The sequence below is a fragment of the Apteryx mantelli genome, chromosome 8 (genome assembly GCF_036417845.1).
Source record: "Apteryx mantelli isolate bAptMan1 chromosome 8, bAptMan1.hap1, whole genome shotgun sequence".
NCBI classification, from domain to species: domain Eukaryota; kingdom Metazoa; phylum Chordata; class Aves; order Apterygiformes; family Apterygidae; genus Apteryx; species Apteryx mantelli.
In genome coordinates this window covers 29114639-29127965 of record NC_089985.1, presented here as the reverse complement: position 1 = coordinate 29127965, position 13327 = coordinate 29114639, and the positions used below count along the sequence as shown (strand labels likewise).

General features: G+C 37.1%; 1 protein-coding gene across 22 annotated transcripts in view; it reads right to left on the bottom strand.

Annotated features, from left to right (window-relative positions):
- USP33 (ubiquitin specific peptidase 33) overlaps positions 1 to 13327 on the bottom strand; it is a 54729-nt gene that overhangs the window by 649 nt on the left and 40753 nt on the right. For 5 of the 22 annotated variants that reach the window (XM_067301022.1, XM_067301025.1, XM_067301023.1 and 2 more), the window contains one exon: positions 10996 to 11956. The exons of 1 other annotated variant lie outside the window; for it this stretch is intronic. In XM_067301022.1, coding sequence (XP_067157123.1) covers positions 11799 to 11956 — 158 coding nt within the window. In that variant the 3' untranslated portion in view covers positions 10996 to 11798. Of the gene's footprint in view, positions 1 to 3293; positions 3399 to 4228; positions 4312 to 7109; positions 7182 to 9342; positions 9548 to 10090; positions 10173 to 10995; positions 11957 to 13327 lie in introns of those variants that run through there. 16 more of the 22 variants (XR_010884907.1, XR_010884908.1, XR_010884902.1 and 13 more) reach the window with 16 other exon arrangements.

Below are 13327 nucleotides of genomic sequence, written 5' to 3'. Positions count from 1 at the left end.
TAGTGGCCAGCACTCTTTTCCCCCCCTACTCCCAGCCATGCAATCCCACAACTTCCCCTCTGCCCACTCTGGTGCTCATCTGAACACGTGGTAAGCCAGTTGGACTTCCTAAACCACGAAGAAACTGTTCCCATTCGTGGTGGATTTGTTCTCAGCTAGAAAATAAGCTGCATTGGCTCACCACCCAGTCAGGCAAGGGAGCCAGCATGTGAGAAGTGGAGGAGAAGGTGGTGCCAGCAGAGGGGAGGAGCAGCACTATTCTCTTTTGGCAGCAGCATGAAACCAGTCCAACCATATTGTCTAACCACACCCTAGACCAGGATTTGCCTTGAATTCACTGAGTCCTTAAATATTATGTTCTGTCATCTTGCTTAAGAAGCAATAATGTCTAGTGAGGGGATGATAACAAAGAGCGACTGTGCATGGTGTGATGTTTCCTGCTAATGAAAGGGACACTCCCAAAGCTCTTGCTCCACCTCTACATGCCTCCTGCTTCCCCTGGATTGAATCCATCAGTCTTCTATCCACAGGGTAGCAGAAGAAGCTGTCCATGCATAGAAAGGACTGAGACTAAGCAGGTTTACTATGAGACCTCCACCCAAGGGAATTTACATTTAAACCTTGAGAAACTTGCTTTGTTTGAAGATGATTGGACATGGCTCTTCTTCCCCTCTGCTGTCCTCACAGTTCAAATCTTCAGCCCCTCAGTATCCTGCAGCCCCTTCCCCACAGTATCCTAGAGTAGCTTCTGAATGATTCCCAGTTACACCTCCTGCTTAGAAGCACTATGTTTTCCCTAACATATTTTCACTTTCAGACTCCTCATGTACCCTATCCAAACTATACCATATTCCTGACTGGTGGCAGCCATTTTCCCTGTGCTACAACTTCCATCTTGCTGTAAACAATTGGTAGACATGTTAAGAGCAACCTCAAGTAATTTATTGGGCAGTAACTATTTTTCTGGCTGTTTGTCATTGACTCCATTTTCCCATGATAAGAATAGTTCTTTACTGCAATCTTTCATCATGTTATAAGGGGACAGGATAAAAACAAATACTAGATCTACACCTCTCCCCATTACTAGTTGCTACAAACATCATGAACTGACAGATGTTTTCTATCCCTCCACTTTGCTAAAACAAACTCCCAGCCCATGTTTGGGCATAGAGAACCACCTAAGACCACAAGGCCCAGCCTCAGTGAAGTGCTGTTATAAGGCCCACGCTCTCAGCAGTATTGTCCTTTTTTCTAGCTGTCTCAATCCATGAAATAGCTTAACTGCTCCTCCTGCTTAGCTTGAAGTAGTACTTTACCAGAGCAAGTCAAATGTGTGATTTTTTTTTTCCCCTCTAACAAAAAGATTGACAAAAATAACTCTTCATGATTCAACACAATTGAAAAGTTGATCTTAAGGATATCTAAGTTAGCTCCTAGCTCTTAATAAAGCTGTCCCAGACAGCAGGGCAAGGAAAAGTATAGCTGAATTCTCCTCCAGAATTCAGCTCAGGCTTATTTGGTCCGACTCAAGGACAGCTGTGCTGGACTGGCTGTTTTGCGCAGGGGCTGCACAGAAGTGCTGGGAGAGAGCAGAGAGACTCCTGAAGGCAGCTTCGGTTCAGTAGGGTCAGCTTCCCCCGGCCTGCCCAAAGCTAATAAACCATCCCGCACTGGACTGGAGCTGGCTCAGCACAGTACCCAGAAGCCTCTGCACTAATTAGTTTACCATCTTAAGAAATTTTTTGTGGATAATTTTTAGACGGCTTTTTGGATTTTCTATTTGCAGTAGGTCTGGAAAAAAAACACATTTAAATTCTTAAGAAAATTCCTCACAAGAGAGAGTTACAGAAAATAGCTTCAAGTTATAAAAAGAAAGTTTTAGCTAAGACATTTTTAAACAGTATTACAGAAAAAGACTATTTTTTGCTTAGATATGCATCCTTATGTGGAATCTCCTCACGTTTTCTTTGTTGCAGGTCCTCTATTTTGCTACCCGTTTCTGCCTGCTGCATTCCCTGAAAAACCCTAAACCTTTTCTTTCATTGGTGCTACCAGATGTAAAAGAACAAACCTGAGAAAGGCTTGTTAACTTCAACAACAGTAACACCACCATCACATTTTCCAGTGTTCTTACATAAAGCAAAATGCCTTAGATAAACAAAGTTGTGGCTACAGTAGCTAATTCAGAGAGACCGCACAGGCTTTTTGCCAGAACTCTAATAATTAGAGTTTACAGTATTATCAATTCAGTAATCTATTATTAAGAACATGCATTTTGTTACTGTTTCCACTACCTCAAATACTACTTGGACAGAGCCTTTATAGTAGTTATGCAAGTCACCATGTCAAAAATCAATAAAAAGCAAATTATTAAAATAGTGATTGACAAAAAAAATATGATCTTGGTAAATTACAAGTTCAGGATTATGAACTGACATCTGGTCTAATGTCTACTAAAAATCCACACCAGCCATAGATTTAGAATGCCTGATTTTACAGCTCTTTGTTTTGTGGGAACATTTTAAACTATAGTTAAAAAAGTGGGAAAGAGTGAAAAAAGTCTTAACTGTTAAACAGAACAGTCTCCAATCAGTGATATATTACAGTATGTGTACATTAGACAATTTGGGAGTCTTACAATCCACACAGCCTATTGCACAGAGTTCACCTTAATTACTAAAAGATGTTCTCTAATATATTATGAAAAAGCAAGTTGCCAATTACAAAAATGAAATATATTTAGGAAGTTATTAGTTTATTCCCATGTTATGCCTGTATATTTAAAGTAGTGGTCATCTAATTCAAGTAGATGTAAAAATAAAAAATTCAGTTACATTTACAATTAAGTAGAACTAATTTTTTTTATAATAATTAGGCTACATTCAGTAAAAAATGTACAACCACCCCCTCGCTCATGAAATATTCCACTTTAAATTGCTTTTGCTAATTTCAGTAGAGGCTTCAAAATCAGGTAGATAGGAAATGTTAGCTAGAGTACAGTGCATTATTAAAAATATTCCAGTTTAGAACTCATTAGACTATGTTATTTTTCTGATCTTTAAGTTTGACTCAGGCTTCCAAAAAATAACAGCCTCCAAGATCTGGATCTTAACACTTCTGACTTTTATAGTTAGGTTACTCTAGGAGTTTTACCCCTTACAAGTGTTATAAACTCCTATCCAAAGTCATTTTTATCCTTTCTCTTCTCCTTTAGAAACTTCTGCTATATGTATGGAGCACTGCCAGGTATCAGTGGGTCTGCAATAACACATTAGATTGTGTTCACAACCTACCTAAAGGTGTGTCAGGTCACGGAATCTCCCTGTTGTTGTTTTGACTACCTTGCATATTCCTTCAGGTCCTAGACCACAGTAGAGGGCTCTATCGTTACTCTGACACTGAACAGCACAGGATGTGTTCAACAAAGCAGAAAAAAATGGATTAGAAGTCTCCAGGATGTAGGTGTCTAAATGCAAAAATTAAGCCTAGCCCTGAGGCACATTTTTTTCTAAACAGAAAAGTTCCCTCAAGCCAAGCCTATATTCTGGGATCAGGGCCCTCTTCTAGAGGATGTGAAAGATAGGTTTAAGTAAAAATTTGAACTACCACTATGTAGGAGTGGACACTAGCACCACTGACAGTGCCATTTTAAAAAGCAGGGATCCTTGTTCAGGACTCAAAATCTAGACTGGAGGATAGCCACTTTCCAGCAAAAAAGCTTATCAATAGATACATCTTCTGTATCTAGGGGCCTTGAAGCACTTTCTGGGTTCCTGCTCTGAATTACCTTTATCTTTTTCAGTATCCACAGAAAAAGCCCAGGAAGACTAGTCTCTGCACTGGGGTCTTTAAAGTTAAGGTCAGACATGAAGTTCAGATCATCACTGATCTGGTTTTAGAGACAGATTATTTCTTCTACACTGCTTGGTTGGAAAGCAAATTAATTATACTACAAACAAACAAAAAGATAAGATACAATGTGTTTCCCTTGCTAAGAATTATTAGAAGGATGAGACACCAAAGAAGAGTTCATAGCTGAAAAATAGCTGGCTTATTGCTTGCACAGTTAAGTTGTAAAATCAGTCTAATTATAAGCATTTTTTGCTAGACTAGAAATATAATTGGAAATATCATTTAACTGAATTAATGTTGCCAACCAATTAGCATTTTGGCACATATGAATGCATTCCTTTCATTATAGCTGAAAATCTCATTAAAAGAATCTTACTTTTGGACCTATAGAGAAGGTGTGCTCCTTCGTGGAAACAAAGGTGCATTCAGAGCACGAGCAAGGGCTGCATCTCAGTGCTTCTGGATTTAGCATTTTAACAGACAGAGAAGGGGGGAGGGGAGGGGGGGGAAAAAAAGCAATGTATCACCATGGTAACCAGGACATCTTGTTTTAGCATGTACATTACAAAAACATACACAGGATAGAACAAAATTAGTCACCTAGAAAAATGTTCACTTCTGGGCAAAATTGTTCACAAAAAAGTATTGGCATTTTCCTTTGAGAAAAGAGACAGGAAAATTGTTATTCTTCATTTTTGACAGCTGCCTATTATTTTCAGCTAAGATTTTTCTTACTTATAAGAACCCATTTCTCTTCTCTGCCCTCTTTATTCTTCTCAGCCAGATACTTCAAGATTTACTTTCTCATGTGGCAAGTTATTCCAAAAGCAGAACTTATTTATTAAGAATTTTAGTAAGTTCTTTGGAGTTTCAAGTGAGAAAGGAGGAGCATATCTGGAAAAGATAAACATTTGTTGCACTTATACTCAACTAAGAAACATGTATTAAGTCTTCTCAACTTCCTTTATATTATGAAGACATTTTGGGGATACCAACTACTTCATTTTGCACCTCTCATACTGCTGAATAAATAACTAGCGCATAAGAAAAGTGATTGAGATTCAATAGCAACACAGAGGGAAAACAAACCTGTGTGTGTCAACATCCAGTCTATTCCTAATACCTCCAACCTCCTATTTGAGGGATCAGATTCATGTTGCATTTTCCAAAGTCTGCACATCTACCCATCCATGACCTTTATAAGGAAACCTGTGGTCAAGTGACTTGGCCTGTAGCATCACTAAGAATCCATAAAGCTTATCAGACACATCAGTGTTTCTCGCAAACGAACCTTCTTTTACTACTTACATGTCACAGCTGGCACACATTTAGAAAGGGAGAAAAGTTTTGTAATACAATAAGTAATACCAACCTCCTATGAAAAGTGTTGGACAGATATTGTAAGCAAGTAACTAATATTAAATGCGTTATAAACAGATGACATTTTATCTTATTGTGTGGCAGTGCTTAGTCCTAACATTTTTTAATGGAAGAAAAGCTGCATCACCTTGTTGAATGACATATTTTAAACAGCAATATATATTACAGAGTATGTTCAAGAAAACAAGTTATGCTTTTCACTGCTGGTAGGAATAGCCCTTTTAAAATTTGTCACTGATGAGGCTATTTTCTAATCTGCTAAGATTTTGAAGGCTAATATGAACCAAGTTCGTTCGCAACCAGACAATTTATGTGAAATCCTGCTGGAAGTGATTTGTCTTGCTTTGTGACGCTTCAGAAATCTAGAATCTATTTTGCTTCCTGCTATTAATTGTCGGTTCTGGATGGCTCAAGTATAGAGGGAAGCCAGAAAAGCCATCTGTTTGGAAGAATAAAAAAGCCTAGTTGTTTTACTCATTTCCTGGGTAAAATGAAGAGCTGAAAGGTTTTCAGTGAGAAAACTGCTTAGACTGCATTAAGCCAGATGTATATAGGGAATTCAAAAGGAATAAATGGAACAGAATTTTCTTAGTTCAGTATAAAAGACCTGTATGGCAAATACGAAGAATCCACTTGCCCCTTTAAACAGATAATCTAAGTTCTCCTGCAAATTTTCCCAATCTCTGGTTTGCTTTTCCAAATGAACTTATATGATGAATAACAGTACATCTATCAGCCACCAAAAAAACCCACCCCCATCCCCAAATGTTGGCACCATCATTATGGATAAATGCCTATAATGCTAACTCGAAAGAAACTTCTTGGCTTTAGTCCTTTTAAGGAAACCTAGGATATCTTGTATTACAAAGAACCCCATATACTAAGTAATTTTGAACTTGAGAAGGATTAGCACATTAGCATAATGCATTAGTACAGCAAATTACACCAGATTTCACAAAAAAAAGTCAGGCCTACATGGGCATACTTAGCTTTCACTTCACAAGTGAAAGCTATTTCATCAGTCTAATAGATTTTACAGCTAAATGTATTTCTAACTCTTTATGCAGATATCCCACAGTCAGAGGGACTTACTGGGTCGACAGTTATATAAAAGAATCCTTCTCTGTAGGGCTGTCTTTACCAAAATATGGAATCTTACAAATATACAAAAGGCTTTAAATACAAATTCTTTCAGGTATCACCAAGTATAGGACTCTGCCAAAAGGACAGATTTCTAAAAGTACATTATCATCTAGCCTCAAACCTCGGGGACTAATGGACTACTTGTTGGCTCCAGGCTTCTCACATCTCTACTTCAATAGCTTGGTCAGAAGTTCTTTCCTATCACCACAGCTCTGTCAGTAGAGCAGATAAGCATTACCATGTGACTGTGCAACTCCCAGGCAAAGCTAAAGAGTAAAATATCATATCAGGGTTAAAAAAGTGACTTAAATTAAAAAAGAAAAAATCCTGAATAAGTTAGCCGCCATTGACCCAGATGTAATTGGTGGGTTTGCAAGTCAGTTAGACAGAACAGTACAATCCAAATGCAAAATCTCCTTACTACTGCCAGGGACATGTGTGGCAATGGGTGTGGCACTGCTCCTTCAAATTCAGATTTGCAGTGTCGCATCAAACACCTTACCCTACAGCAGATTTCATCAGCTAGATATTAGATACCTTAAAAAGTTTTTGCTACATTTGGGCAGCTCAACAGTTGACAATAACAATACTATTCAAATAAAATATACAGAGTTATCAAAACTGATTCTGAGTTTTTCTGATATGAATTAGTAAAAATGGCTTTTGCCCTCCCCCCCTTTTTTAAACCCTGTTTTGGTACAATTTTTGAACAGCATATGAAGTCTCTAACTTACCTAGCAAACTTCCAGGTCATTACTGACAGAAGACTGACACCCATTACTGCATTCAATTGAAGTGTCATTTATCTGTTTGAAACAAAACAAAAACCTATCTGATCCATCTACTCAAAATCATTATTCCTATGTAGAACTTAATTATTTTAGTGCCTCCAGCCATAGTTCAATTAAGAAACCGGAGAAATAGATTATGTGCATTTATATTTATCCCTAGACACAGGACTAATTTAGATTCTACTTGCAGAGACAGCTTTCTGGACTACCTAATCTGAATCACATATAACTGTCTTCAAAACTTCCCTTATTTCCTAATATTCCTGTGACAGGAAAAGACTGGCCTTTAAGTCACTAATAACACAGGATGATTTCATAGCTAGCAAGCAGGTTGTTTTTATTTGCTTCATTAAACAGAGGAACTACTTACCTCTCACCTCTGAAGCATATTGTGAAAGTGCCTTATTTTGCCAGTAACTAATTCAATAGCTCTTCAACTATTTTTTTTCCCCAGTTATACTTTTCAGCTACACTACACAGTTCTTGAAGCATTCTTCTCAATGTTGGGTGGGGGCGACAGGGAAGGGGGTTCAGATGAAGAATTAGTTATACTATTTTCAAAAAAAAGCTTGAACAATTTAGAGAGAAATCAAACTAAGAGCTAGTAAGCCAGTTTCTTCAGAAGAGTGGACCAACATTACCAGATTGAACAGCACTTCTTTAGTAGCCCACATCTAGATTTCCAGACCTGGAACAAGGACCCTACTGAATTTTCCTCTTCTTGAAATGACAACTTCCCTGGCATCCAAACACACTGCCTTGTTTCCTCAACTGGAAACAAATGGACAAAGAACCCAAGACAACTGGTTAAAGACTTCCGGAAAAAAAAACCATTTCAACAGCTCTTCCTGCGACACATTCTTTCTCTGCATTGAATCAGAGCTCTCTTCACAGCAAAGGTTTCTTCTGTACCTATACTCTGAAGTGTTACCTTCCCTCCAGTATATGCAAGAGATCTATCTGGCATTCTCCCAAACTGTCTTATTTTAAACAGGCTACTTTCACTTCCATGGCATAAAATCTCTTATTGAATTCTCAAAGGGCTAAGATAGAGTAGTCATCCATTTTTAACCGTCTTGTAACCAAATACATCTATTTCATCTCTGCAAACTCAGGGATTTTTTTTTTTTTTTTTTTTTTTGCATGACAAACAGCTATAGTGGGAAGATGCCTGTTACTGAAGGTAACAAAAGTATTTCATTACTGCTAGTTTGAAGTGGGGCTTATGTACGTGCACAGTTTATGTTTCACTATGGATTCCCAGACATCCAGTGAAGAAGTTTCTACAGAATTGCTAGCAGAATATTTCTAACAGGCTACATGATATCCAGTACAAGTCATCATTGCTAATATTTAGGCAAATGTTCCTACTTATCTAGGAAAAATTGTTCATTATTATCCAATTGTTTCCACATTAGAAGCCTTGCACCTTTCTTCAACATTCTTTTAAGCTAGATAACTTCTGAGTTTTGTTAGTCTTTCTCTGAAATGCTCTCCTTCCAACTTGTATTTATCACTACATAGTATCCAAAATTGGGAACAGTATGGATGAGATCTCACCACCAAGTACAGCACCAAGTAGAGCATAATAATTACCTCCTGTGCCTCACATCTGATACTTTTGTTACTATTACCCAGAACAATTTTTTTATTATCATCAGATTTTAACTCTTAGTCAGTCTGATCTGCTATAATACCCAGAACACTTACACAGAACTGCTTCATTCCCCTGACAAAGGCAAGCAAGAGAGAAATGGATTATGAGTGTTGGACTAAAATAAAATAAAATAAAATAGTGCACTCTTCTAGCATCCTGATTATTAGTGGAAACATTAAATAAGATAGTAAACCTAATCACTGTACAGTGATTTAACCAAGAACGTATTTCTCAAGTTTCCAATTAAGAACAACATGTAGGGAAAATTATTGCTAAAGTATGCAGAGCTATTAATGTTTTTTTCAGCTTTAATATATTAAGAACCTTAAAAATAGCTTAAAACAGATAAAAGCTTAGCAAAGAACAAGTTAAACCTAGACAGTATAAATCCAGGTTTGAATTTAGTCATCCCTAATAAGGAGGAAAAAAAGACAAAAATGGAGGTGGGAAGCTAGAAGTGCCCCCACAGGTCAAGGCCAGCAAATTACTATTGACTGTTCATAAGCAAGTTATGTTTACCTTAAACAGTGAGATAACTTTGTAGTTGTAACTGATATGTTTGTTTACTGCAGAGGAAACTTGGTATTAACTTCAACGTGCCTTATCTACTAATATAAAATTGCAGAAATGCACGATCAGATAGTTGAGGGCTCTGCTTGGTGTTCCTTCAGATTTACTCTTGCGTACATGCAAGGCTTTTCAGCTGCAGATATCCCAAGACCTTCTTGAGAATTTAAGGAGAAACACAAAAGTTCAGAAACTTAACAGGCTGGGCAAGAGTTACCTGTGAGAATTTAAAATTGAGTATTTTTTTCCTTATTCATAAAATTATTGGCTTCATATTGCTGTCAATTTCCTCCTGTTTGCACTGTTTTATTCATATTGTACTGGCATTTAAGATAAAAAAAATTTCTTTAGTTCAGTGCAAGCCTCATTTACCTAGGACAGCTTCCTTAGATTTCTCTTGATTCGGAGGCCTAACTTAGGGGTAAAAAGGGCATTCCATGAATCGCCTTTCCATTTTTTGGCCCTCATACTTATCTATAAACAAGACTGCAGATATTCTTTTTCCAAATCTCCCCAGAGCTCTCTGTACCTACCTCCATCTTAAGTGCCCTCAAAGGAGATTAAGTTACCTTTATGTATGACTTAAGTTACATAGCTGCAGGCTGGAAAGCGCAAGTCACCTACTCTTTTAGTTCTTGCCTACTGGACTTAGAGGCCAAAAAAAGGGTACAAGACTCGATCCCATTAGATTCCAGCTTACCTCATAAATACAAACAACTTACAGCAAAGCAAAATGCTGAAGTACAATGTATTCTATATGCGGCTTTTATAAGCTGTATCATCTGAAATAGGAACATAAATTTGGTTTAGTTCAAAGTATGCTACAAGAACTACAGAGAAATACTAAATGGTATCAGATTATTGACAAAGTAAAGGTGATGAATTAAGAGGATCAAAGGTAACATACATATCACAAACCCAGCTTAATTCCTTTTGTTCCTTGCTCTAGCTCTTCTCAGGTAGAGCGAGTAAAATACTGGGATTTTTAGCTACTCAGACAGAACTGACTCCTGCTATGTGGCACATCAGCAACAGGGTCAAGTACTTTAGGTTACAGGACGCAGTCTAGAATTGCCCTATATGCTTCTTTAACCAGAATGGCTTTAAGTGGCTTTACAAAGCATAAAAAGAGTTAACTTAATATATAGTATAAAATAATCCAGACAAATGTTGTCTCAGCATTTGCTCACTTTGGAGCTAGAACTGCCAACATCACTGACCAAATGTAAAACGGTCAAGAAATACACTTATATGGGTGCAAAAGCAATATCAAAGCATTGCTTTGAAAGGTTTTGTATTGATGTAATAAATGAAAAACATTTAAGAACGCTTTCTCCCCCCTTCCACAATTGAAGGGTTTTTTTATTATTATTATTGATCCAGCCTTGAATAATGCTGCTTATTTGGTAACAATATCAGGCAAAAACAAGAGCAAATGCCATTCTGCATTCCAATATGAATCATTCAGTAAAGTTTTGCAATATATATATATATTTCTTCCAGCTTCTGACATCATAGGTCATCATGCCACTGAGTATTTTTAACAATACAATAAAATCCTTCAAAAGGAACTGTTTTGTGAATATAATTCAGGAGACCAGACAATTTAATTTCTCAAATTTATATCACTCATGTCCATAATCATTTTACATTTCACACTTCATGCTCTCAAACATCACTCTAGAGAAGACTAAAATTTTTTTTCACAGATATTAAAGATACTAGCCAGGCTTAGAGAGTTACAGAAGCCTATAATAAGATGTAAAATTTAGTAGGTAATAAATTATGACATTTGCTGACTAAAACAATATTCCATCTAGACTATCTGATCCATTCAAATTCGAAAAGTATTTGGATGTTATATACTACTTGTTTTATATACTTACAGTGCAAAAAAAGCAAGACAATTTTTTCCTGAGCATTTAGGAAGTTGTCTTTTTTCTCCTTCTTCTTTTTATTAAATCAATGATTGCGATCCATTTAAAATATACTCCCCTTATACCTAGGCTTGTCAAAACTGTACAATTAAAACAGGCAGCAGTTTGTAGATATCAGAAGTCCAATCAGGAATCAATAAAGTTATCTTACGACATTTCTAAAATTTTGCTCCAATTTTTCAAGTCTAAGGTTACTACAGGATTTTGACTTATACAAAGAAGTCCAGAAATGACATTGTTTTCCATTGACTAAACAATCCAAAATGTACAAACCACATGCCTTCCAAAACAGAGAAACAAGTCTCTATTTAAGCAAATTGTAATACATATTTCAACTTACTATTCTTTAGTTAACATAATGCCCAGTGAGCTTTGCCTCCTACAAACATTAGGGAATAAAACTTTCAGGAATGTATTGGGGCATTTTGTAAGGAAGCTGAATTCCTTACATGTTCATCTTTATCTCAACAGCTACAGACCATGAGTTTCTAATTCAATCTTCTCCTCTGTTTGCAAGATATCAGGGTCTACTGGAGGAACAGGTGGTCTGAGTATAATCTCTGGACCTCCACCATAGATTGACTGAAGAAAATTCCATGTTTCTTCAGATATCTGTCCAGAATCTGCACCTGAAAACATTTTTAAAGTTTTAATTACTATTTAAAATTTTCATGATTTTTTGAAGCCCATAACAGATAAAAAACAAAATACTCAGACAAATTTAATACCCTAATCCATATTTGTGCTTTATCTTGCACTAACTACCAAACCTGATGACATGTGTTAGCTTTATGTTTCTCGATTCTACAACTATCTGCTCTCTAAACTATCCAATCCTTAGCAGAGCTGATTCATAAAAATGCATGACATTTAAGATAAACATCTTGTCTGACACTTATCAACCAAGCTGACAGCTGGCAAGTCTTGCAGTTGTGGGGCTGCTTCTTGGTATACAGAGGGAGCAAGGATTCATATTAATGTAAGAACATCCAGTCCCGCTAATTACACCGTAAAGGTCAAGGGTTCAAGACTCTTGCTTAATGAGAAAAATTAAAGATTTACAATAAAGAACGAAAGAACAGAAACCACAGTGGAATTCTCAGAGCCCCAGACAGAAAAGACTATCAGGACATTAACTGCCCCACTAATGCTCCTTATATGTGGCACTGTGATGAGTCAGCCTGATTTTTCTGTCCATTTAATAAAGTCTTTGTTTATGATCCTGTTCCTCTGGCTAGAGGTCTCATGTCTCAGGTCAGCATCCAATAATCACTTCTGATTTTCAATAACCCTTTATAGAGGCAGGGGAACCCCAGCATATCACCACTCTTGGGTTTTAATACAAGGATTCTGTCTGATACACTTGAAGCCAGGACTTCTTACCCTAGGCATAGAGGACAGCTTTCTACTCTACCTGAATAAGACCCCTCAGTCTTAAGCAACTGATTAAAAACCTGCCTACAGGAAGTTTCTCCAATATCCTTTTATTAGAAATTATTCTTAATCTGTCTCATTAAGTTTAATTACAGTGCCCTCTATTTAAAACAAAACAAAGCTAAATCAAGGGGACTTCTCCATATATACTCATAATTTTCTAGCCTCACCACCTGCACAGCTGGACCTACTGCCCTATTTTACATATAAAACATTTCCAAAGAGGAAGGGTACAAAGAGTTACACATTTGTTTACCCACACTGAGTCAACCATGCAAAGCTTCATCTGGAAGTCAGGATGCACTGTACCAGAATTAATAAAGTTATGCCTCAGTAAACAAATGTTTAGGTTCAGTGCTGTACTTAAAAATGCAACTGACTCCATTCCCGTAGGCCCAGGGTAGACCTTCCTCCCCTCATCCAGCTTCCAGCTCTTCTAATGGTCACATTTAACTGAACAAGCACAGTGAACTAAAACCCTGGGATCAGGACCACTGGATCACAAAGATATGTAATACTACACACTACTTAATGGTGCTCTAACCTCTTCACTCAGGAAAAGAGAT